The following is a 27,381-nucleotide window of genomic DNA, read 5'->3' on the forward strand; positions in this document are numbered from 1 at the left end:
GAACATTTGCATTGTGCGTGTGTTCTTCCGGTTTTTGTTCAATTGTACTGAAACATCAATTTTGATGGAGCAAACAAAGATTGTGTGTAGTTGTGCTGAAACTAAATAAAGTTAGTAATTAACGGCGGTCATTTATTCGCGTGGTGCAGTGTTGTGGGATGGCCTTCTTTGTTTGAAAACAATGCTATAAGATACAAAATATTTAAATAACAAGCCAATTTAATCAATGCATTTTTTTTTAATTAATAGCAAAATGCTGTGCTTTATTAAATTAAAAGTCTGTATTTTCGACATGACAGTTATTTCCAAAGTCATTACAAGTCATCACAATTCACACATGTACAAATTGAAGCTCGTCTTTTTGGTAATAGTAATGGATCCTAATCACTGGATGAATGTGCAGCATCTCATAACAAAAGTATCAAAACAATTTTTAATGCGAGACTCGCTCATGAAGGTGCACAAATTCCTTTTATTTACATGTTTTCCGTCTGGAATGTGTTCACATGCCTGCATTGCACAGTCCTGAATGCAGGTTTGATTTTTTTTCAGACCTCAATTGAACTTCTTGGTTTGACCACAAAGTGGCGCCATAATCAACTGCATGACTAGACCCGCTCCGAGGCCTGAAACACAACACTGAGTTAAAGTAGAAAAGTGAGAGTGCATGTTTGCATGTTTCGCAGTATTCAGTCCATCAGCTCTTGGTAAATATAAAGTCCTTATTCCTTTGCAGTACTTTGTTGCTCTTATAGCTTCAAACACTACTCATGGAGCTTGTGCGAGTCAGCGACACTACAGCCCTTCATGCCCGGCAGGTATATCATCCTAATGAAGGGAAGAGTGAATGGAAGAATGAGACAAAAGACAGCACATACACATTCCAGTTTTGTTCTGAGTTTAATCACTGAAACGGATAATGAAGCTCTCCTCTTCCTTTTCGTTTCAGCTGCGTCCCTGAATGTCCTTGGGTGGCCTTAACTGCTCCATGATACATCAAATCCATAGTGCGAGCATTACACAAGTCTTTGATTTTTACTGTTCAGAAACCCACTGTTGCCCTCTAGCCGAGGTTCTGCAGCAGACCAAAGGATATGCATGTTTGTTTTCAATTACAGAGCAGCTAAACAACCGGGGGTTGTGGTTTTTATGTGGCATTACTTTGTGATAGGTTAGAGCCCTCATCTTATACATGAGTGGATATTTTTTTTTTTAATTGTTATTTTTTTTTATACATACACAATCAGTGATATTCAAACAAAACAGACCACAACACCCTGATGTGTATGTGCATTATCTAAAGTCCGACTTGACAGCATACTGATTGAATAGAGCACTGGGTTTGCTGCACTGCAGAGGCAAGACACACCACGAACCACACCGGTCTACACCAGCCACACAGTTGCCATGGAGAAGATTAACACTGATGGATTCAGAGCCAGGCTGTGGTCGCACAGTGCCCATACACGTGCAATGTGTTTTACCCTCCATATATCTCACATGATCGTCTTCCCATCCCCACAAAAATCGTGATGGGCAGCAGGCCTTGAGGCATTACTGAGGGCAATTTTTCACATATTATAAGATCATGAGCCCAGTCGCATGCAATGTTGTTAAATGGGCTTCTTTTTTTTTCTTTTCTTTTTTTTTTTTTTTTGCACAGAGCATTCAAGGTGTTCAATGAGGAGAGACCACAGCGTTCTCGCCTGTCATAGGACCTCAGGACCCTGGAGCTCACGTATTGAGTCTTCTCTTCAGAATGCCATACGAAACCCAAAGCTCACATTCAACATACAATTCATAAACAGCAAGAGGTGAGCCAATTTAATCGTCACCATCATTATACCAACAATTCCACAAGAATGAAAGTATAATAATACGTCCAAAAACATTTCCAGTACCAGGACAGCGAGGGACATATGACTGTACTGAAAACTTAAAAAAAAAAAAAAAGACAGAACAGTAAACAAAAACTCAAAGTTCAATGAGTTGCTAAAAAAAAATATATATTCCCTGCCCTCAACCAGACTTAAAAATAAAACAATCAACACAGTAAATAATGGAACATGAGCACACTCAGGTCCAATTCTGCTTAGTTTCCATGGCAGCACTTCCCCAGCAACCGGCAAAGGCAGCATCGCTAAGCTCTCCCATGTTTTCTTTGCTCTTCAAAAATAGATGTATACTAGGATTCATACAGTATTTCATAACTAAAGTCACAAATAATAAGAATCAGAACCATACCTTTAAAAATGTTCTTGCAAAGTTCATAATACGTTGATTCTTTTTTTTTTTTGCGTTCAGTCCCATATGCATATGACAACAAACCTTTGTCCATCATGACGAAGTTAAATGCTTGGTCAGTTGAAACGAGAGCACCATGGGAGAGAAATTGAGGGTGTGTGTGTGTGTGTGTGTGTGTGTGTGTGTGTGTGTGAGGGGTGAGGGACAGAATACTGTAAGATTTAAAAAAAAAATATAAAAAAATCCAGATGTGCCCAATCCACATGACAGTCGGTCACGCTCAGACTCTGCCCCTGCAGCAGGAAGGGGGGAACGGAGAGAGAGAGAGCGAGGGGTGTGGGGCCTCTTCCCTCTGCCCAAGCCTGGAACTGACGACGCCCGACTCTTCCTCCTCCTCTCCTCTTCATTCAGTTTTGTCAAGTAGATGCCAAGAAGTAGCTCAGTGCTTGTTTTTTTTTTTTTCCTCTTTTGAAAGGTTGCATGATTTCACACGTCTCTTTATTTTTGTCCTCCGGGGTCGGAGGAGCAGACTGCTAAGTCAAAGAGTTTCAGGTAGGTTTGTGTGTTTGTGTTTCATCCTGTCATCCCAGTCCCTTGACTCTCTCATCAGAAGCAGTGGTTCTTCATGGTCAGTGGTAGCAAAGACTACTCGTACTCAAGGAACTGTTTATGGTAGAATAAGAGATACCTGAGGATGGGAGGGATAAAGAAAAACTGATTGAGATTTCATACTGTAGAACATTTTTGTAATCCTGCTGATGTCTTGCTTCCATGCTTACCCTTCACTATCGAGTACATCCTTAATGCTGGCCTTGGTGATTATGGCATCATCACATTTGAACCACTGGTCTTTGTGCTGGCGGATGAAGCTGGTGTAGTGGCCACTCTCTAATGTGCCTTGGTGGTTGACCACCGCAAACAAGGAATACCTGGAAATAAAAGGAAAAAGGGATGTGACTTTATCTTCCCTCTGATGCCTGACTTCACGTTCACGCAGGCGTCTCATAAAGCCGCATTATTCTCCTCACACACCAGTGCCTTACACCCCATTCTGCTGCTCTTTCAGGGACGTTTCTGTGAATTCAAGGTCTCATCAAGGAGCACCGTGCATATCGACCGCTGCCTCTACTACAAGAAACCTGTCAATGGTGTTAAGACAGTGCAGTAAATTCCCAATAAATGTCCTGGAAAATGAAAGCTATTGTAACTGTCATGGATGAAGAAAACTAAGCAGCTTTTAATAGGCTACAAATTGATTTCATTTGGGGAAGTCACAGCCGGATGCTTCAGGTCATTAGCACGTGCTGCTGTGCTAGAGGAGAAATTTCCACTATGATGTCAGTGCTGCTGTGAAGAGGCAGTGTTAATAAATCAGTTTGCTGTGATACATGTTTTCCAAGGGTACTCACTTATTGTCGTTGTTTAATACATCAACCGACTGTTGATACTGCCCGTTCATTCTGCTCTCTTTACTGCAGGAGACAGAGAAAGAAAAACCACGCTGTTAACATTTATCAAGCTGCACGCATGTGTAAACATGCTACACCGGCACATAAATCCACTAGGTGGCAGAACTATCCTATCTATGAAAGCTGATAGCTTTCCTGGCTGTACCTCTTAATGATCTTCCTGTCTCTGAACAGAGCTGAATGGATGCTACAACCAGGGGTGGGGCAAGACTGCTGCCGCATGCTCTACTGACACTTGCGTATGTTTAATGGGTGCATTTGATAATGCTGTTTTGGCAAAGATGCAGATGTGTGCATCTATGCCAAAACATACACGTACTGCGAGCACACAGTGTTTATGATGCATCATACAGTATGTACATGTGCAAACATTAAAATAAGCTAGATAAACAAACCGGTTAAAGAAGCTGCTACAGAGTTTGTTTTTTTCTGGATGTGAACTGATGGGACAGGACTCACTATATGGGGCAGAGAAGCCAAGGGGCTGCTGGGTGGAGGCTTACCTGGATGCCATGAAGGGCGTCATATCCAACTCTAGAGGGAAGGAAACATATGTAGTGATCTTCCTCCGCAGTTTAGCAGAGTGCTCAAACCGCTGGGGATGGCCAGAGAGGGAGGATGAGAGTAGAGGGGGGGAGGGGCAGAAAAATGGCAAGAGAGAGAGAGTTGAGGGGGGAGGGAGAGGACACATATTTAGAATAACAGGCGTCATCATTACTACATGTGAAACACAACACAGCTAGCAAGACACGAAAATGCATGTTTTCCACCCCTATCATACATTTACGCATTCATAACGAGATAATAACAGGCTTGGATTGATCTAAGACAATCTTCTTTGCAGCCTGCTCCTATGAATATCATAAATACATTATGGGGCCTCCAATGCTGTTATGATAAATAAAACATGAATAGCAGAGGACTGTACAAGTCATTAAAATCAAAGGTGTCCCGGGACACTGTGTGAGAGGGCTACACAGTAGGAGGTAACGCACCAACAACTGAATCCAATTATGAACACACCTATGCACAAGCGATGTACCAGACAGCCGAGTGGCTGCAAAATCTGAACTTTGCCTCCATCACATACGGGGCAAAATGGATAATATATTGCAGCATATAAACATCATGTATATAGAGCAATATTAAAGGATGCAGTTATAATAAATTACGTCAAAAGTAAATAGGATGAAAGGATCCACATTTTGATGATTGTTTAAGCAACATCACACAGGCCTGTTTACAAAACACTACTGCATATGCTCTGTTGGAGTAAGGACGGACAAAATTAGAGGTGTGAACGCTAAAAGCTCAGTGTACCCTTAAATAATCAAAATGTCACACAGTGGCAAATAATGCAACAAGTGATAATTGGCAGCGCGTCGACACTGGCTGACTCACTTTGAGATGGAAACATGCTACGATGGGGAGCTTCTTCATTGTCAGCTGTTTGGTGGACTCCTGGTAACTATGGCAACCGCCGCACTTGATTTTGGCACTGCTTCCTAGATGCTCGGGCCGCGTAAACCTGCAGCGAGAGGGTTGGAATAATAGAGATGAAGAGAGGGCGTGTGTATGTGTGTGTGAGAGCGGAGGACATGTGGGCAAACAGGAAGTGAAAACCGGGAAAAAGAGGAAGAAGACTATTATGGTTCCATTTTCCTGATCTCGCCTTTTGCGCCCCGTGGTATTTTCTTCTAGTCCAACAGCTGTAGCTTGAAGTGAATGTATGAGGGCTTGTGCATCAAGTCTGCCTGCAGGGTTTTGGTGCAGCCACTCTGTATGTCAGCCCACCCAGCCCAAGCAACAGCACCAACCAGTTCTGTACCTTTAAGAGACTTGCTGCAGCAACTAGGGGTGTGTGAGGAGCTGCAGTATGAAAAAAAAAAAAAAAAAAAAAGTAGGAAAGGAGGCGAGAGAAACAGAGGGGGAGGATGAGACGAATGCGAGAGGTAGAGAGTGAGGGCACGGGGGAAAAGGAATTAGGAGGAGAGGGGAGGGAATGAAATAAGATAAGGAGAAAGGGAAAAGAAATTGCAAGAATGAAGAGGCAGTAGAGGAGATATGAGGGGTCACACCTGCTCTGCCACGCTGGTGATGGCTGGAGATAACAGGGTTGTTGTGCCCGAACAGACGCCACATGTGACCCCACGCACAAGTGGAGGGATGAATGAAATTCATTTGAGTACAAGTCGTGACAACCTGGATTTAACTGGATTGCACCACCTGTGTACATCCCTGGAAACATCCCTTTTCACACAATCTTGTGAAAGCCTTTCAATAAATCAGTATTTTGTGGTTTGCACAAGACACAGGATTTTGGACACTTTGACTGGCGTGCATCCTTTTGTGAGGCTTGATTTAACATAAAGCAACAACAAACATTAACCCCCAAGACCAAACTAAACAAAGCCTGACTGAGCAGTCTTAAATGTCTGGATTGAGACCTGGCTGACACCCTGAACCTATTAATAATAATTAAAAACAATAAGACCACAGAAAGTCACACTGTCGCAAAGTGGAGACTAGTTAAATCCATGAAAGAGGTGAAGGAAGGGATAGAGGAAAGCAAAAAATCAGTGTAAAGCAGCAGTGCCTCCTTTTCTTTCCAAATGTTATGAACATGATTCAGTTTCAATCTTTGACACTATGACTTTTATGGTGCCGTACATCAAAAGGCATCTGATCTGTTGCATGAAGTATCTCTGATTCACACTGTTAAACCTTTTACGATCGCGATTGCTTAGGTGGTGTAGACAGAACAAAGAGGAAAGAAAACCCAGACAGGCAGAGAAAATAAAAGACAACCCTTCTGTTGTCAGTCGAGACCGAAGCTGTACCTGCGTAGGCAGTCTGTGAGCGTGGTGGACCCTGACAGGTGGCTCTCCCCGTTCACTGTGCTGCCATCTCCTCCAGGGCTGAGGGGCCAGAAGGGCGTGGACGAGCCAGGAAGGTCCAGACTGATGTCCCAGAATGGATCTATCGTCGTGGAAACCCCACTAGAGAAAGAAAAAAAAAAAAAGAGAGAGAGAAGAAGGGAATTCGATTACTATTGTGCGTGCCTTGTGTAGGTTTGTGTGTCACTTATTACAGGTTGTGATGAAAGGATGATGACACTGCTGGCAAGGCATGAGCTTAAAATCACTCGGCCACTGAAGATTCTGATCGTGTTTTTTGTTGAAGCCTGCTGAAAGATTGAGTGTGTGCATGTGCATAATATCCGCGCTGTTCTTCCAGGTCCATTTGCAATTCAATGAAGTGTTACATCAGAGAAAATTGGCTTTACATAAGGAATTTGTATTATTAGAGCCCGACGTCTGTGATGGACTGCGGCCCGGGGAAAATGGAGGCTTGCAGTGTGGAATGCGTGCAGTATACACAAACATACATGAGCTCAGGGGATGGGCTGCTGCACATTTCCACTGTTGATTAGATGAGTGGTGGTGCTGTAATACCCAATGGTATCAGCAGGTGGCTATTGAGGGAAGTATGCACACATTTATGATGGTGAGAGAGCAACCCTGCAGTAACCAATATGGTACCATTTGTGTTCAAAAAGCCTTGAGGCTGCATTTTCTGTTGCTTGAGGCTTTGCCCATATGCAATATGCAGTCAATAAGAGTTTTGTAATAATTACAAAGGGGGTAAATTTGTGGCAGAATTATACACAAGACAGTATCACTAGCTCTACATCAGCAGTCTCTCTCTTCACTGTGGAGGCAGGTAACATTGCACTGAGCTGTGCTCGGCTTGCCTGCTAGCCCTGGTGAGGTGCTTTGCAGTTCAGTGCAGCGTGCTGGTGTTAATGTGACAGGACAGCTCTAGGGGGCAGGCAGGCAACGCTTGGGTTGTGCTACTGTCTAGACAACCCCCCCTTACAGCAGCTCTGCAGGGACCGGGCCTTTAAATAAGAGCAGTGGAGAGGACACAACCAGTGGTTCAGCCACTCCGGGGAGGACGGGTGGTGTCCACATCGATCAGCCCAGCGGTGAGAGGCGACTACTGCATCGGAGGACAGAGGGATGATGGATGAATGGGTAAATGTAGGAAAAGAGGGGGGGAGGGGTGTGTGTGGTGATGTGAGGCTCCGTCAACATGAATGGCCAGCACACATCTCAGATGGGACTTTATTTTGGGAATTTTTCCTTTGCTTCTTGACACTTTTTTAAAGACACAAACTTACTGGCAAACTTGACAAGTAACATCTGATTGCAGGCCCCCAGTGAAGATTTGGTCAATGATGCAGTTACAGTGGTTTGGATTGTTGGCCTTCTTCCCATTGTCGTCTCCTGCGGACCACAAAGGGCAGAAAGTATAAATACACGCGCAGATAACACCAACAGCCTCTTTAGCACCTCTGAATGGCTCTGTCTGGCCCTCTCACTTTACCATTCCCCTGCAGCGGAGCCTCCCTGCCACTTCACAACCCTCTGGATTCTCTACAGCTAATAGCAGCGAGCCTTACTGCAGGGTCTGTGGTCAGCCCGCTATTACACTGCAGCGGGGCCTATTGACATTCCTCACACTGCTCGCTTCCTGTCCCCTTGGTAACACACCAACGCCAGTCTCCTTCAGCGTGTTTCCAGTGAGGTAAGCCACTGTGCTCTGTGAGTAGATGTGAGGCATAACTCCACAGTTAAGTGCAGTCCCAGGCACACTCCTTTCAACCTCAACTGACACTGTTTCTTGTTGCATTTTCCCATTTAGTCTGACTTGAATAAGCTGCAATCCTGACCTGGCAGACAATACTGAAGAATGCACATCCAAAATATATATATATATATATATATATATATATATATATATATATATATATATATATATATATATATATATATATATATATATATATATCTTGAGTAATCCTTTCTAACTAGTATTTTTGTATTCCAAATGCAGTGTACACACTGGGATGGTATTTTGTTTGGTGATATAGCTTACTGATGGTGTCCCCTTTGCAATGCCTGTGCAGTACATCCAACGCTGCGATGAGGAACTCGTGGGCGTCTTGCTGCTCGTAGCCTGCGAGGTGGCGTGCGTGAGTCCACACCAGGTGCAGCAGCCGGAAGGGAATGTGGGGCGAACGGTGGCCCGAGTAGAACTGAGAGCGGGGAAGGAAGATGGGAGAGGTGGTGGGGAAGAAGAGGAGAGGGTGGTTAGCCTATTTTTACAGGTGTTACTGGGTGCGTTATATTCTATCACCTCGTTGCCAGGCTCATAGCTGCATTGCTCGCTGTGGTCTACAATTCACTGAACCGTAACAAGTCGAGGTGAATTTTTTACTTATGACTCTCATCAGATATGAATGAATTCTACATGTCACCAAACAGCGGCTGCTCTATTGGTGGCGCATCCATGGAGAGCAGAGGAGACACAGTGGCTGGAAAACGGGAGCGTTAGGAGCAAAACATCCATCTGTGAAGTGCTGCACAGTCTTTTGGTTGCCATGGGAATTTGAGTGAGTGACAATCCAGGTCAGGGTCAGGAGACGCGGGTAAGAAAGTAACAGATCTGAGCAGAGCGTGAGAGTTAGCGGGGTGCAAACATCTACAATGGAGTTCCAACCAGAGCTCATTAATGCCAGAGAGGGGCTTTCGTTTCTCGACACGCAGACGTCGCGCGCGCACCCCGCTTTATTCTCCACAGCTCTCTCTGAAATCTGATTGAGCTGTGAGAGGGCAAAAACATGCCGCGCTGACGTCTCTTGAATCCTACAAACTCTGCTTCTTGTTGGCAGTTTGAAGGTGGCTGACAAACGAAAAGACGCTACAGGAGGAGGAGGAGGAGGAAACGGGGGGGAGAGAGAGAGGGAGAGAGAGAGAGAGAGGGAGGAGAGTGGTGATCAAAGCGGGCCGCGCCTCTCACCTTCATATCTAAAAAGCTATGTGTGTGTGTGAGTCAGGAGACAGCTTTTTATGACGATATGGAGGCGGGTTAAAAAAGAACGAAGGTGGGGGATGGAAGTAAGCAATGAAATTAGAGAGTTGGGGACAAGGCGTGGAGGTAGAAAGGCTTGGGAATGATACTCCGTGTGTGTTAGGGAGTGTTTAAATTAATTTCTCTTGCATGACTGACCCTGAATTTTCTGTCTCAAACCCAGCTGAATACTCAATCAATGTCTGCCTCCCTGGGTGATAGAGGTGAGCTATTATCTCCTTCATGTGTTATGCAGCTGAACGGTTCAGCCAACGGAGACAGGGCAGGGCTCCGTTTGCCTGTTTCGGAGGGGGAGGAAGGGGGGTGATGACTCAACTCATTATAGCACCACTTGCCATCTGTGGGCCCATATATACTGGGAAGTGAGAGGGTGTAAGAAGGAAAAAAAAAAAGTGAGGCAGTGTGGGAGCGAACCAGGCAGAAATTACATAACATTCAGGGCCGATGAGTTTGTTAGATGTAAAATGCTAAACTTCTGTATCAAAGAGCCGGGATTTAAAAGGATAGAAATGGCTGTGCAGCATAATTCACTTTGACTGATCAGGTTCAATAAATGTATAATTACCGCATTCTGCTCATTCATTTGGACGTGGCTCTGTACATTCCTTTCAAGCAGGATTTTTCCCTCCTCTCTGCCTCCCTTTTTTGGACTCGACAAAAGAGCGCAACAGTGACTCAGCCCTCTGCAGTGGGTTACACTGCGAGGGAACATTCTGTATTATATGGTTGATAATAAATAAAAAAAAAACCCTCTCAAATCATGGCACATTTTAATTCATAAGATCTTTTATCTGTGGGATTCAGCCAACCTATGTATCAAGATCACACACGCAAAGACCTATGCATCCTACCTCCTGAAAGAGCTGCGACATCTCACACACCAGACAGGAGTTTGATTGCATCTCGCACTTGTGTCTGTCGGAGAGAAAGAAGTCTCGCAGCAGCGGTGTGTGTGTTAGGGCCTGAACAATACAGTTCATGAAACATGTGTTGCCCAGGTTTATCAACCCTCGTAAACCTGCGGGACAAGAAGCAGAGACAAAGAAAAAGTGTGAGAACAACAAGGCGATGATTAATCGTGATGTGATTCACACCGCTGGCAATGGAGGAAACTTGCATCACCACGAAGGAGCTGAGCTGTTATTTTGGCCATTATGTGCATTTCTTACACTGTGCGCATCGAGCGAACAAGCATAAAGCAAAAGCCAGTGTATGTACGTATATGTATGTCTAGGTGCATTTGGGCTGCCCCGAATTGTCATTGGGGAGCTGCGCCTTGTCATCAGGGCAGAGACGTTGCAACACAGAACTTTTTTCTTGTAACACGGAACCGATGTGGTCAGACTGACGACGGGGAGCAATGTTTCAGTACTGAGGTGATTTTACAGCAGTTCCAACCAGGACTTTGACACTGGGGACGATACGGCAGGTTCGGGTGGGGGCAGCAGAGGCGTGATGCGGCAGAAGAGCAAGTTAATTTGTAAGCATCCATCACACATTGTGCTTTTAGAAAGTAAGAAGCTATTTACTCCCATGTTTTGAAGGATACGTGTGAAATATTTGTAATTTTTAAATACTGACATTGATAAATTTTTTAGTCTCCTTGCTGGTTGTTCCGACACATTTAGAATCATTAACATTACAGCTTCAGTCATTAGCAATGTTGTAAAAATATTAATCATTATGTCATATTTCAAATAATTAACTAAAATCATAAACGATGACTCCATGACAAATGGCTTGAAGTGATGGCTACTAGTAGACTAGGACAATCGCTCGTTGGGGGCAGCCCTAAGTGTATGTATGTGTCAGTATATGGGTATGTATATATGCATCTATGCTTTTCCTCAGAAGGTAACAAAAATGCCGTATGTTATATCATCCAAACGTAGAAATGCGTGTGCGTGTGTGTATATGAACAAAATCAGAGAGCATTACTGAATTGAAAGCCAAAATAACCGAACATATCATATTGACATTTTTAATTGTTAATAATTTAAGTCATCTGTCAAGCAAAAAAACAAAATCAAATATAACCTTGTCAAAGATTCTCTATTGTGTGAATAAGTTCCTTTTCTTTATTTCTTTATTCTATTTTTATTTGACAGTAGCCTGGATGTCTTCGGTTACTGATCAGACAAAACAAGCACCTGAAGATGTCACCCTTCCATTCAGTAAAATTGAAATGGGCATTTTTGCCCCATTTAGAGATGTTCTGAAGTGTAAATATTAATATATTCATAGGAAAATAATTGGCAGCTTAATTGATAATGTAAACATTTGGTAGTTGCAGCTCTATGAAACTATACATATACCCTGCAATTTGAATGTCATTCAGTGTGCCTGTATAGATATTTAACATAAAAGCCACTGGCACTTCCAGATTCTTGTGTGTGTGTGTGTGTGTGTGCTTGTGTGCGCGCGTGTGTGTGTGTGTGTGTGCTTGTGTGCGTGTGTGCGGCTGAAAAGTTAACAACATAGTGTTGGGACGGGTCTGCCAGCAAAACCATGTGTATCCTGGAGCAGACCCTGAATCTGTGAATGGATTCATTTAGAGTGAGAAGGTACAGTCCTCCAGTGACGGCACGTAGAACAGGTGAGACACAGCGAGCTCTTGGGTCTAATCCAATTGAGGAAGGTTTGGTTCTGGAAGAGAGCGCTCAGCTAGAGCGCTAATGCTTCAGACTAGTCCAGGTGCGTATACACACACAAACACATGCATAGTCTACTGCCCAATGAGGGCTACCGACCAAGCTCTTGAAACATACAGTATAAGAAGGTGAAGGATGGCAGAGGGAAAGATAAAAATCAGCTGAAGTACATCTACAAAATCATTGACCCAATAGAGATAGCAGGAAGAAACCAAAGCAACAGATCACTGAGAAAACAGTACAGAGGGAAAACAAGCTGTGGGGAGACACAGAGACAAATTAAGGCCCACTGCGGTGTGCATCTATCAGAGAGGGAACACTGTGTTCTGGCCCTCGCAGTGCTCTGCCTGTGGGGCTGCCCGGCCCTGCTGACCTTGGGTACCACACTTAAATGGAAGAGTGACCCCAAGTACACTTGCGCCATAGGCACATGTTGAGACACACAAACAGCTATAAAGACTCCCAGAGCATGCACACACACACACACACACACACACAGCACAATCTATTGCCCACCTATGGTACAGTTCGTAGTGATTTTCCTCCGCTTTGGATTGTGTCGTAATAACTCTAGCTCCCTCTTGGTTGGCTCCCACGTCGTGTACTTCTCTCCTATGCCTGAGGACACAAAGAAATATAAACCTGACGGCACTGAGACATCAGCCGCTTCGAGAGCTGCATTAAGTTCTCTGACAGAAAACAAAATTATGTACCTTGCAATTTCCAGGCTTTCCTCTGTTCCTCTTTGGCAATCTGCTCCATGTCTTTGTCGTATATGTAGTCTTGACACACAAAACAATATATTCCACCGTATAATAAGTCTATCGCTGGAAGTAGGAGGGAGGGAAAGAGAGGGAGAGAGAGAGATTGAACCATAATTACAAATAGATTTTTCCACCGCAGTAACACACATTGGGTTTTATTTTACGGTCCAACCTCGCAGGCACAGCCAGCCTCAAGACAAGTGCTTTCTCCGCCCTGCATTTTCCACTCACCGCGAGACGTTTCCATCTCATTGCCTGCACTGAACAATTATAAGAGATATAAGGGCAGCAGTGATGGAATAGGTGTATTTGTGTCCCAGCCCCACGTGGGCTTTCAACTAACACACCATGCTCTTCCATTCTAAAACTCCACGGCAACAATACCTCAGCTCTGTTGCCGTGACAACCTATTTTTAGCTTCACCGGACATTTTTCTGTTTTTGGTGCTACCCACACCGACAAAGTGAGCTAATGCATCATGTAGAAAGCCTGACTGGTGTATTTTGTGTTGCCATGGTGACATGTTTTGTATGCGTGTGTTTCTTTGTGGTTGCATGTGTGCGAGACAAGAAAAGATCATACAAAGAAATAAGTCATGCAGAAAAATTATTTTTTAAAAACCTGATCATCTTTCTATTCTGCTGTAAACCAAGGCAACCTTTATTTGTTTTTTTGTGACAGTGCGCTGAATAGGATGCTTCTGTCTGGACAACAGCAACCCGGTTAAGAGAGAAAAATGAGAGCAACACAAGTGGCAGTAGGGGGAATGGGATATAGACTAAGAGTGCTGCACGAGGCGCGGGCAGGAATTCATAAATCTTGCTCACTTGAGTGAAGGCCGAGAGCAAAGCATAAGAGGACGGGGAGGTGCAAGAAAAGCAAGGGACGACGTGAAAGGCGTCCTTATGATGAGTGAGAGCTAGAAAAAAGGACAGAAGGTACGAAAGGAGTCCCGAGGGGTGGGGTTGTTAGGAAAAGGAGATGAAAAGGATGTAAAAGGAGTCCTGAGAAGGGAGCTTGCTATCTAGCAGACAGGGGAGTTTGGATTAATTTGATTAGAAGTGAAGAAGAACAGAGCGCCGGTGTCCAAGAGGCTCCTGTGGAAAGCTCAAAGCTAATTAACACTGTAGCCGTGCACTTGGGTCGTGTGTGTGTGTGTGTGTGTGTGTGTGTAATCAAACTGTTAATATGCATTAAATGAATTAAAGCCATTCAGACAACTACACAGCAACCCTTTCATCTCCCCTGTTTCCATATTTAGTTGTCCTCGTCGGGGTAATATCAAAATCTTGCTCATTAGTGTCATTGTCTTATTTAGCATAATTAGCATGTAAGGCTGAAGCCAGGCTTTCTGGTAGCTGTGGATTAGCGATGTCGACCCCTCCCTTGCTGCTGTACGAACGGGAGTGAACTAACTTAAATCCATGACATTTGACTGGATAAGGCGCTCCCACCAGAATGGTAATGTGCTGCGGTTAGAGAGAGGTTCAGCTCCCTGTCTGCTCAGAGGAGGAAGCTGCCCAAAGTAATGCTGTAATCCTTCACTGATAATAGCTGATGCTGCAGTGGGCCACAAGGGTGCATGTGAATGTGAGGACTGACGTGATGGGACGGAGCCTTTGGATGCAGGGAAGGACAATACACTGAGATTATCATTGATCATATCTTAGCTCTGTTGTGAGATTTCTTTTCTATTAGTTCATTCAGATTTGCCCCAGAATTTTGTTTTTTCTTCAACAGTTGTGAGTGAGTGGCTTACCTAGATTGTGTCTCTTGTTTTTCGCGTGCTCGTGGATGTGTTTCTTCGTAAAACAGCCGAAAAAGACACAGTAGAGACAAGAGTGGAGTCGGTTCAGGTGGGCGCCACACATGTGACAGATACACGACTTGGCCTGGAGAGAAAGACCCAAGGGAAAAAGGGGGATCGGGGGGGGGGGGGGGGGGGGGGGGGCAACGGGGAAAGGGAATGGGGAGCAAGAGAGGAGAGGACAGGTCAGTGTGGTGAGAAAATCCTCTGCAGCAGGACAGAGCCCGGAGCAATAATGTAGAGTGGCGGAGGCAGACAGAGTGGTACTCCCTGCCAGCTGAATTAGATTTCTATCTTCCAGTCAGTCACACAAACACATCAGAGGACACGGTGCTTGAATAGACCTGATATGAAGACGGGCTAAAGATTTGCTGGGCCTGTTGACAAATCCAATGCAGCTGAATAACAACATATTTCCACACTGAGTCTTTCCCTCTCTAACGCATGCAGGGCATGATGGGATTTAATGCTTGGCAGGCACACTTGAGATGGCAAGCAGGATCTGTGTGAAGCACACACTATCAGCGGCCGCGGTTTGTGTGATTGGTTTGACTACAGCACCCGGAGGTAACCTGGAAAAAATTAACATTAGAATGCCTGACATCTCCGGCAAACCTGCAAAACTGAGGCCTCCGGGGGCCGCGCAGGAGCACAGGTGGTTACGCTGTATGCATATAAACATTTTACAACAACCGTGAGAGATGGGAGCCCAGAGAAGGGCTGTTAGTCTCTGAACTGAGAAAAGAGCGGTAAGCAAGTGTGGTAAACATTGACGGAAATTCTGGGGAGAAACATGATCCAGAGTGTGAGCGCACATGTATATGAGTCTTAGTGAGAACATTATAAAGGCCTCAAGACTACAGCTGTACATATAGTTATAAAGCTATATGGAGTGCACAGGCTGTTGAACACAGAGCCTCAACTGGGGTGGAGCAGTCTGAGGTGACATTGTCTGAACATGGGCAATATGACCGTAGAGAGGGCTTCACCTGCTGCTCTGCTGGTGCTAACAAAAAAAAGAATGTACAAGTGATGCCCGGCAGAAGCATTTGAAGATGTGTTAAGGTAGTACGAGGAAAGATTTATTTCACTTCTGACACTCTTAAAAATGCACAGCATGCAGACTGTATACTAAAATGCCATGAATTGGTTCATTAAAAAAAAAGTACATAAGCAAATGGAAAATCGTTACAGAGCAATACATTCGCTGCTTTCAAGGAACAGTTCTGTTGCTAATGTGAAAGCAAGTGCTGCAGACAAGTAGTCTGCACGCCCGCTTTGAGAGGGAGAAATTGAATAAGAGAGGAAAGACAGGGCGATCTAATCAAAGCCTTTCAGGTTGCCGACCTGCCGCAATGACTCACCCACTTACAGAGAAAAGATACAGGGAAAGGAGGTACGAAGCAAAGGTGAAGAGAAACGAAATGAGAAATAAAACGTTGGCTGGAGAGCTTTGCCACTTTTTGGTTTCTGGTACACTGTGTGAATTTAGCTCTGCAGACAGACGCACACACTCCTACACACCTAGCTTAAGCTACTGGACATGAACTCAACAGCCCTGTGCTGTATTGTCTGCCTATTGCTTTCTTTTGACTAAAGATACAATAGTAGAACCTGACACCATCTGAACAACATTAAAGTGTATGGTTGCAGTGAAATAAAATAGGTTGTGCCAGTCAGTTCAACTTCCTTGTCCCTGGGTGACACATCGCACAGAACAATGGGGTGACTGCACAACTCAAACTAATGTCACTTATGTGGGAATAACTCACAAAATATCTCACTAAATAAGTCACAGGATGACTCAAAGCGTCAACATCCAAGGCCACGGCATTTTCGTTTAATCTTATTACGAAGATTTGTTTGGGAGCTTGTGGTTCCCACAACAACCAACGCAAAAGCTGATATAACAAAGGATTTCAGTATACTGTAGACTCCAATACAGTTGGGAGTGGGCATGCAGTATAATGAGGCCAATATTAGGATATTGGTCTTAACTGTGCATAAATGCTTTGTGTTCAAATAAACTGTGTGCATCCAAATGTATTGCCAAATTAAGTTCTATTTCTATCAATCACTCCCTCTAATCAAGACATCTCTTTTGGTCAAGAGTTGAAAAGATTACACAAATTTTCCATCTTATTTACATTTCTTGTATTAACAATAACACCAATACGGCTGCTCTGAATCTTGATGCCACAACACCTAGCTTTACTTTACTTTATGTGCATTTCCTTACATTAAATAATATGCCAGCTGCGCCTTATTTTCCCTGTGAGATAAGAAAACGCTGAGATGGAAGAGATCTCTATCTCTGCAAAACTGGGATAGCTCATCTGTGGGAGTGGGCGGAAATGGTTGGAAATTCTGCACGAGCAGGTGGGTGCAAGATTGAAATAACAGTCCCATGCAGAGTTCTATGTGTATGGACGAGTTGACAGAAGGTACAGAAGCAATTCAATGTTAATTAACACCAGACATATGCCACTATGCACTGTCGCAGAGACGGGCTGCAATACTCTGTTAGGCCTGTGTTTTGGCTGAGCATTAGGAGGCGTGGGCTAGAATGTGATGACATTGCAGGAGAGGGGATATTCAGGGTTGCAGACCCTAAGCTCTGTTTTTATTCGTATTGGTGTGTTAGACAGCCAGCTCTGAATGGGTGTGAGAGAGACAAGAGGCAGCACCAAATCAGCGAGGGGTGCTTTTTCAAGAGAGAAGTGTTGTCTGTCACTAAAACCAAGATCGAGACAGACATCTACAGTAGCTTCATTAAACTTTGAAGATAAAGCTTGTGTCATTGACATGCTAAGAGAAAAGAAGGACACAGAGGAGATAAAAAGGGATAGTGTGAAGCAGGGCTTGTGTTTTCAGAGCCTAAATTAAACCGTACATGCCCTACATTATGTGGAAACACAGGTGAGTCCAACCGAATTCCTGAATGTGTCTTAGTCGCCTACTTAAGCCAGTCCTTCCTAAGCAATGACGTAGTTCATCCCCACTCTTCCTCCAGTGCACCAGAGCCCCAAGTCAAAAACATGAAACCCTGCCAATGCCACGCCTTGCCCTCCTCCTCACCCTCCTCCTGCTTCAACACCCCTTTAGCGGGGCAGAAAATCTATCTCTGCTCCAGCCCTCCCTCAGCTCCTCTGTGCTCTCACCAGGGTTCACGGGCCGTCTATTCCTCGGTGTCAGCAGTCCTGCGTCTCTCTGCGCCCGCGGCTTTTAATGTTCTATTAACTCAGCTATTGATCAGCCGCTGGCTCAGATGACTGGAACAAGTGTCGGACAGGTAGCAGAGCTGACGTCTGTGCTGCACTAGGCTGCATCTCCCATCTGGGATGCGCTCGTTGAGGCGAGTTAGGCTGGGCTCTGTGTCCAGGGGAATGACCCGCTAATGTACAGAGCTGCTGATTGATGGAAAAGCAGTTGCAGAGAGGCATTAGGCAGATGAATAGATCTCCAATACATCTTAAAGGCGTAGATGTTTGTGGGTCTACTGAATCTGCGAGCGGCTGTCAAGCTAACAATGAGTCACAACCAGCAACAATAGGATGAATCCTCAAATGCTCTAAATGCAGCTGCATATACATATAATGATCCATGTCTTACACTCAGCCCCTCTATCTCTGCCTGCATTATTCCTCCCTCAGCATTTAGGTTAATGCATTCATATATTCAAACAGAGCCAGTAATGTGATGAGCTGTAACTGAGCAGGAGAGAGAATGACGACGATTATGATGTGGGCAAAGGTCTGGCTCTACCGAGCACGCTTCTGCTGCTGCAAAGAACAGTCCGGGGAGGGTGAGGGAGGGAGGGGAGAGAGAGTCAATACAGCGTCGAGAGTACGGCTATATGAGAGCAGTGACTCACCATGCTGCCTCACACTCATAAGCCTGAGCATGCTCCTCTAGACACACATGTTCATACATCAACAAAATTAACAATGGCTGACATGCGTACTGCATATATGCATAAAAAGACCATTAGAATTTCTCCACAAGTATATATATATATATATATACACACACACACATACATTTGTTATGGGACACACATACAGTACACACAGTCTTTCTTATTCTATATCTAATGTGAACAAGCAGAGGGAGGCTGGGGAAGGAGACTGATGGTGATGCTCCAGAACCGTGCTGCCGACTGACCCCGTGGGGCTGCAGCCTGTCAGTGCCTTGGCAGGATGATGTTGTTACCCTCTACTCTCCCTCCCTTCCTCCCTCCTCACTATCTCCACATGACAATGCCTGGCCTGCAGAACGCAGTCTCAGTAAGCAGCCCCAGAGACACACGTAATATGAATCTCACTCTATTCTCTTTTTGCTTCTGTCCTCCATCGGCTCATTGTAACCTCTGTTGACAATGACATGCTGCGTGGTCTCTGCGTGAGAACATATTCCCACCTCATCCAAATGAATCCGAGTTGAGGGAGAGATGAGGGATTGTTGGGAGTGTGTAGTTTGGCCTCAAACTGTCACACACTGCTATAAGGACATTATAGCTAAACCCTGAGCCCCAAGCCTATGGAGACTAGCTTCTTGCCATCTCCAGGAAACGAAAATCAAATGTGGATGGAGTGGAACTAAACAGATATCCACAGAGCAGCTTTGATGCCACGATCAAAAATGTAGTCCGATGCTTGTCGGTGGAGTTTGAGAAAGTTCTGTACGCCGGTGTGATAAAGCAGGGGCTGCAGCACATAGGATGCACGCGTGAATCTCACTGAGATTACTCGATTAGGGACTGTGCATTCTTGATTTCCAGAGATCAGAGGGTGGAGGAGGAAAAAAAAGAAGAGACTACAGAATAGTTTCCACAAGTACAGTGAAAAATGATGATATTATGGTGTGGAAGAATCATCCATATACACATGAACAGCGCAAGACTAGTAGAATACACATCAGACACACATGCTTAGAAAACTGCCACTGAGAGGAGCCATGAATACTCACACAAACCCCCTAAGACAAGAGCACCGAGCCATTTATTTTCAACATTTATTCAATTCATCAGTGTGTTGACCGAAGGGTGTAAAATCAAAATAAAAATCAAGTAAAACATTGACAAACATGTACGGCAACAGGGAAGATCATGCAGACGGCAGTGTGTTTGTGTGTGTCTGCACAGATGGTTAACAGTCTAGCTCCGGCTAAACAAAAGGCTGGGTGATCATTTGTCAAACCTTGCAGCTACCAGATGCCCACAACCACGCAGCTCCACTGAAAGAAAACACACACACGCACAGAAGAGGGACCACTGATGTGACTGATGCCCATAGCACAGAGCTTCTGAATGGTCACCTTGGACTCTCATCACCCATAGCACCAATCAGGATGCAAAGAGTCTTCAGTGTAACCTCCAGGAAAAATCTATGACAACTACCTACAGAAGAGAGGCACAGTGGGGCTATTAGTGCACTACAGAGTCTTTAAAGGGAGTATATATAGAGCAGACCTAAGCAATAAATTATCTTGCAAAGGTCCAATGCCACAATCTTCACCTTTTTCGCAAGGACAGAGAACCATTTCCACACAAAATGCCTTGTCCCATGAAAGGCTGTCACTCGGGCCCAAGGTTTTAACAATAGGGAATAATTGAGTGTCCGCACTCGAAGAGATTGATTGCCTCTTGGTTTTGGGCTTGGTCGGCCCCTGGAGAGTGATTGACAGCTCATTAGCCAGATGGTGGTACTAAGGGAGGGCTGGAGAGAGCAGCCTCATTGGCTGGCGCAGGCCCTGACCAGCATGCTTTGTAGCAGTGATGTCTTTCCAGTGCCTGCTGGACAGTCAAATGAGAGGAGAGCTGGACGCAGGTTACAAAGAGATGAGCTCAATCAAAACGCTAAGTCACGCTTGTTCTCTGTCACATACATACAATCAAATTTAAAGCTAACCCATTACAATCCTCATACGCTTACAAGGTCATTGCACATACTATATTAACCAAATGATGCTTGTTTTTTATATATATATATATATTTTTTATGTCTCTCAATTACTGCTCTGGAGGCAAAGTTTAACACTTACACTTGCCAGCCTCGTGCAGCATCCCACCCACATCGTTTACCACCAATTTCCCTTATGTGCCTAACATCACGTTGTATCTTCTTGACTAGGATTGCTCTCTAGTGGAAGACTGCTTAAGCATTAACAGGGCCCAAGCTCTCAGTCGATGGCAAAATACGGCACCTCTGACCTGAACTGCACAGCAAAGATGAAAGCACTGTGGCAGAGCACAGTTGGTGCAATGATGAAGACTTTAAGTCCACTATAGCACCTTCATAATGTTAAATAAGGTGGCAAATGTCTATGGGAGGCTGAATTGTCTGATTTTGAAAAATTGGGTGTGTCTATAGCATGTGAAAAGCGACACACACCAGGCTGACAATTACTCTGGGAGGAGGTTACAGGCCTTGTGCCATTTGTTTAGTCTGAGTCACTGAGCCACAGCCACAGTGACTGACAGACGGAAAGCCACATTAGACAAGACCTGGGAGTGACAGAGAGCACGCAGACATGGAAGAAATGGGGCTGGATGGGGGCCAGAAACCAGCATCTGACATCACCAAACCCACTGAGTGTTGTCTATGAGGCAGAGAGATGAGGGAAAAGGACTGGATGGGAACAGGGGGAAATGAGAGGATTAAAGGCTAGGCGATGAATTTCACAGGATCAAAAAATTCCGATGAAAACCTCTGTGGATAGAAAATTACATTTTGGTATGGCAGTTTAACAGTGCGATAAATATTTTTGTGTAATTTAAAAAATTCTAACTACAGTATCACAAGTATCAAAAGGTTACACAATGCAAGTATTTATTTGTGTAAATTTAATGGGATAATCAAGAGGCAATGAGAATCGTGGGCTGAACTAGGTTTGCAAATAGGGAAAAAAAAAAGCGAAAGCAAGGAAAAAGAGGAAGAAAAAAGCGTGGGAGTGAGCGCAGAAGAGGAACAAGCAAGGGCTACGAAGACGCTGGAGGAAAAGATCCTGATGCTACAAACGTATGCTGATGAGTCAGTGAGCAGGCCTGTGATGTGATGGGAGACTGATCTGACAAAGAGATCTGCTCACAGCACAGGAATCAGCTGCTCTCTGGGATTGGCTGTGCCCCAGTGCATATTGTGTGTTTGTTTGCGTTTGTGTGTGTGTGTACGTGTGCGTGTGTGTGTGTGAAGCAAAAGAACAGGAGGGAGAAAAGGGTGACAGAAGGAAGTAAATGTGTCATCCTTGAAAATATATCCTTTTTCCAAGCACTGAAATTCCCAGCAACATCTAGCCAACGACTCCTCTCTCATCTTCCCTCATCACAAGCACGAACTTGTGAGGGGTGGAGTGGAGCAGGGGTGGGGGTTATGGTTCCTCTGATCATATATGATTTATCAACACTAGAGGATAAAAAAAAAAGTTGAGTTCAGTTAGCTCTCTAATCACGACCCTTACCCCTTTAATCAAAGTGACAGCACATTCTTCAAAGCAGTTATGGCTGTAAAATTCTGCCAACCCCACCCAGCCTGCTTTCATCTCGTCCAATTCCACTCAACATAAGATAATAGCTCTGGTTTAAGTGCATGGCAGGTTCCTTCATGGTTGTAGTGTTTTAGTACACCTAAAACCTCCTCTTACAGATAAATACAGTAAACAGAGTCGATCCTGCTGGATGGAGCAGCACACAAAAATAAATAACCATGACCTTCATGAATATTCACACCACCCCTCCACCACCCATTCACAAACTATAAATAATGAATAGGACTGGAGTTTGGCCTCAAGAAGAATGAATTCACAGTTAAAAACAAGGGCAGGTTTCTATCTAGGAGCCGTTTCTTTCTGTAACAGTCTGCTTAAATGGCGTTTGGCAATCTGGTGGAACACGAATTTCAATTATGAGAGGAAAGATAAGAAATCTGTTCAGACAAAAGCACAATGAGGTTCACCTGCAGTACTCGAACTATCACTCACTAAACATACACGCTCACAACACTGCAATAACAGATTAAAGAGACAGGGTTCAAAGTCAAGACCTGGGAAGACAAGAAGGGGAAGTATATCAGAAAAATAGTTCCTCCTCTGAAACAGAGCTGATTTTTGTTACGTGACACGAGCTGTGGGTGTTGCCCCTCTGGCTACGTGGCACGGCCAATCAAAACCTTTGTACTAACTGACAGCCCTTGACGTGTAGCACACCTCAACCAGAAGAGAATATAATGAAGCTCAGATGCACAAAAGACAATCTTGATTTAATGTCCATTACCATCAAAGAGAAAACACAATTTCATACTTGTTTATTCTTGCCATGTCCCTCAGTGGGACATCTTTCTTACGCTGCTCAATTTGCATTTAATTGGTTTCTCTCTGGAGATTGTATAATTATTTAGGTATAGTTAGTGTTTGTGCATATAGGACAATTAAGATATGTGAATGCAACAGGACATCAGAATGGAGGCCCTAAAGAGTCCACAACAATATCAAATTTGTCACCACGTTAAATCCATCATTTATAGCGGAGACTTATGTGCCAATTCCAGAGTACACTGTCTCATACACTGTAAGTGTAAATCTACATCCTCATTCCAAGCTAATAGGGCATTTCATCTAGGACCAACATGCCAGAAGAATTATCATCTTAATGTTTCCTAATAAAGGATAACAGCTCCCAAGCCATGCTGGGCCGTGACGTCATCTCTGCAATCTCCTATCCGTGGCATTCATTCTGCCATTTGCTACCCATGTAGGTTTCAGATTGTGCATGCAGAGCAGGTGACAGATTTTCCGCCAATGTTCCTGCACATTGCCTGGGAATTGATTTTAGCCTGAGGTAGAGAGGATGACAGCTTGCAGGTAGGCTGTTGAGGACAGACTGCAGGGGGAAAAAAGAAACGGGAGAAAAAAGAGAGGCGGTGAAAAACAGCAATTCAGGATGAAAGCCACTGGTTAATGAAACCAAGTCTGAATACAATGTCAAAACGTGTCCCCTGGTCTCTGAATGGTAATGTCTTTCATCGCCCCTCTATGTAGAACGTGCCTCTTTTACTACCGGTGCTTGATGTGTATTTGCCACTGTTGCACTATTGTAAGACAAATATGCAGTAAGCAGGTCAGTGATATGCTCTTGTTTTATCAACCATACTAACGCTTAGAGTGCCCGTCAATGCCACTGTCATCTATTCAAATAAACATTTTGACACAGCAAGGACAGATGCAGGATTTGCACACAGTATGTATTTTTGTTCCACAACGTGTACATACCAGGATGTGATGTTAAAAGCACCTTGTCTTCTACCTCATAATTCAGTGCTGAACAAAAACCAAGACTGCCGCAGCTCAGGAGGATGCGGTGCCTGCCTGTGTAGCACTGGAGCAGCACTACACCTGCTCTGCATGTCAGATTAGTTAGGTGGTATAGAGCCTCATTGAAGGGGGTGTGAGACACAACACTCCCATACAGCCATCCTGGAGTGCAATTAGGCAGCAGAGAGAACACTTCATTCAGGAGCCGCTGCTGCCTCCTTTCTCTCCGAATCAGTCACCGGTCCAATCAGTGTCCGGGAGCAGATGGGCAGAGCAGAACCTCTAAGTACACACCTTAACAGATGTTAGACAGCTGTTTAACAAAATCATTCCTAAAGCTTAAAGGATGGATCTCACGAGCAAAACTGACTCAACAACTGTAGCCATTAATGCAACAGCATGACCACTTTGTAGACACAATCTTTCAGCTGCTTTTCTAATATAAATGAATAAAAACGGAAGCTTGCCCTTCTCTTTTCACTCACATCACAGCCAAACATTCACCTGTAAAAGTTATTATATATCTAATATTCCACTCTCAGATACAGTACTGGCATTAAAAAGCAACTTTTCAACGACAGACAAGGCCTCGTTATGTAAGATTACTTCAAGATTCCAAGGCCACTGGTGGATTGTGGCGCAGTGGCATGTGAGAAGAACTGGGTGTTGCTCATTTGTAAGGAAAAAAAAAACTGCACTGACAGATGACATGGACTGATGGAGGACAGAGAGTTAAAAAATAAAATGAAATCAAATCTGAAACTGCCAATGACAGCTTCAAAGTATGCAGGAATCTGCTCACGACAGAACAACCTGAATGGTTTCAATAAAAAACTGTCTTTGAATGTCATCTAACCTTGACGACTATGAGAGCTAGCGGGCTTCAAACGTGGAGGACTGGTATTCATGCACAACGTCACCAAGTACAGGCCATGGTTACCCCTCATATTTTGTCACTGTGTTTCTCGAAACACGAGAGGCGTAAAGAGTTTTTGTCAGAGGTAAATCTTAGGTGAAAAGCGATGGTTGCTGTTGACACACTAGCTGTGAAAGACATCAACTTGGCAAAAAGTGTAGCGGTGTGAAGTTGGCAGGGACAGTGCTGAGACAGCGAGGCTTTCAAATCGATACACAAATTGGCTTCCCCAAAAGTGGCCAAATTTGCAACAGCCAAAACACGCCTAGGTGGCTAAACAGCCCACTGTGAAATGCTTAAGAAGTGAGCAACCCGTGACTGATCTCATTTCCACGACAGAATGACAGAGCTCCCGTTGATGGCATTCCTGTCAGGCAGAGTGTGAGAAAGAAACTAGACAGTCGAAATTAACATTGATAAAATGCTGGTTAAATTGTTGCAGTGTCGTCCACTGCACTGCCTGATAACCTTTTAGGACTGACCGCATTTTCAGATGCTCTTGCACCTTTTAAATATGATGTATTTCATGGTGTAAAAAAAGGATTAGTAAGGACAATGTAAAAGCTGTGCTCAAACCAAAGCGTGTCACTACAACACTGTATAAACAAAGGGGTCATCGTCCATTTTCCACTAGCTATTTGCTTTGACATGCCCGCAATGTAACTGAGCTATGCTTTTGGCTGTGCCGCTCACAGTCCACCCTCCCACCCATAATCCTACTGGCTTAACAGTGTATCACAGCAGATGCAAGGATGAATTCTTCCACTATGTAGGTTTACATATAATATTCAGTCCATTAAATGAAAAGGCACTGGTGCACATAGGTAGGTGAGCAAGAGAAGAGAAAGCAAGCCAGCTCTTATTCATCTGAACTAACTACTGTATGTCAGTGTAGATGAGGAGGGGAATTAGCATCAACTCACCAGCTCTGTCCATCCTCCATCACTCTGAAGCACCTATTTCATCAAAACGACATAAAAATGTATGACATATATAAGAGAAACATGGATTTTTTGAGAACAGTCAAGCAACCTACAAATTGTTGCTAATCCACAGTGAATCTGTAGCGTCTAGGTTTTTCAAACTGAACATCATGGCACAAAAAATAAGTTCATCTTGACAGAAAAGGAAGAGAAAAGGTGGGAAAGTGAGAGAAACTGCAACACAGTCCAGTGTGATGACATCACATTGTAGAGAGCTATTCGGAGCTGTGTAGGCCGAGCAGGTGTGGGATGAGTCCAAGAAGAAATTGGCAATAAAGTAATCAGCTGACGTCCCAGTATCCAAACTCGTGAGTGATTGGCCAGTGCAGGAAAAAAACACTGGCCTGGCACCTGGGATGCCCGCGAGAGAACCGCTAATCTGTGGACCCAGTGTGTGCGTGTGGAGAGACACAATGGGTCCAATTGGTGTGGTGATGTTAGCCCATGGCCACAACTCACCTCAAACCCAAGTTTAGCCATCCAGCTAACTGCTAAGCATCTACTAAACAGAACCGCTCAGCTAACACAGCCGACTGACTCACGACAGGAAGGTTGAACAGTCATTGCTTATGCTAAATACGGAGAAAATGAATGTTGCAGTTGAGACTGCAAGGAAGCAACCAGTCTCCGCAGTTCACCGAGCAGAGTCTTGCTAGCTAACTTACCGGTGATAACCTAGCTGGCTAACCCCAGTGCTGGTAACACCACTGCTACAAGAGTACACTTTCACCAAGACCGTTTTCTTTTGTTCAACACGTTCAGTGACTGTGCTTCATGTGGGACATCATTTGCACTCCACTTCTGTGTCTGTCTGTGCCACATAACAATTATTTCACTTTTGTTTCTGAAGCTAACGTTGCAGTTCCTGTGTTTTTACCTTGCGTCTCCTCGTCTCAGCAGTACCACTCCAAACAAAGCATTGGTATATGACTCGAAGATTTTGTTTCCAATTATCCACCTTATAACCGTTCACATGGGAGCACCCGGCCGGACTCATGACAGACAAAACATTCAGTTTGGGTTTATAGGTGACAATGAAAAGTCTCCTGGATGATTAACTTAGCTAGCAAGCTAGCTAGCACGAACTGTCTGTCCAGAAATGGTTTCCGTTTGGAAATGGGACAATCGATGTAGTATCCAAAATGCTCCTCGGGCATCTGACAAACACGGTCTTTGATGAACTACCAACAAAGCTGTTCATGTAGCCAACTAACAGAATTATCACTTCACTAAAATTTCTGTTCCCCTTGCTGTTTTGACAGTTGCCTTTTCCTTTAACGTTAGCTCCACTTCCACTCTCACGA

General features: G+C 44.3%; 1 protein-coding gene across 3 annotated transcripts; it reads right to left on the bottom strand.

The window, feature by feature from the left end:
• Positions 1-881: 881 nt before the first annotated feature.
• On the bottom strand, positions 882-27,378 carry LOC121620471 (ubiquitin carboxyl-terminal hydrolase 22-like). Of its 3 annotated transcripts, XM_041956510.1 has the most exons (14): positions 26,955-27,378; positions 26,018-26,050; positions 14,825-14,957; positions 13,015-13,128; positions 12,818-12,919; positions 10,502-10,668; positions 8,655-8,814; positions 7,897-8,002; positions 6,554-6,712; positions 5,115-5,241; positions 4,217-4,308; positions 3,654-3,716; positions 3,024-3,173; positions 882-2,932 (listed from the first exon to the last, which is right to left on the bottom strand). In XM_041956510.1, exons 1-14 carry the CDS (start codon positions 27,072-27,074, stop codon positions 2,890-2,892), a joined length of 1,569 nt encoding a protein of 522 aa, XP_041812444.1. In that variant the 5' UTR covers positions 27,075-27,378; the 3' UTR covers positions 882-2,889. The 3 variants fall into 3 exon arrangements, with proteins under 3 accessions (XP_041812444.1, XP_041812445.1, XP_041812447.1); XM_041956511.1 differs by lacking the exon at positions 26,018-26,050; XM_041956513.1 differs by lacking the exons at positions 26,018-26,050; positions 26,955-27,378 and adding an exon at positions 18,034-18,082.
• Between the last annotated feature and the right edge of the window lie 3 nt (positions 27,379-27,381).

Source organism: Chelmon rostratus, chromosome 17 (genome assembly GCF_017976325.1).
Source record: "Chelmon rostratus isolate fCheRos1 chromosome 17, fCheRos1.pri, whole genome shotgun sequence".
NCBI classification, from domain to species: Eukaryota; Metazoa; Chordata; class Actinopteri; order Chaetodontiformes; family Chaetodontidae; genus Chelmon; species Chelmon rostratus.

Bases quoted from the DNA above. Each gene is read 5' to 3' on its own strand.
- LOC121620471 (XM_041956510.1), bottom strand. From the start codon at position 27,074: ATGAGTCCGGCCGGGTGCTCCCATGTGAACGGTTATAAGGTGGATAAT. The intron at 10,669-12,817 runs GTGGGCAATAGA...CTTGTCCCGCAG, and splicing joins CACTACGAACTGTACCATAG to GTTTACGAGGGTTGATAAAC. The intron at 6,713-7,896 runs GTAAGTTTGTGT...TTCTTTCTCTAG, and splicing joins GTTACTTGTCAAGTTTGCCA to TGGGGTTTCCACGACGATAG.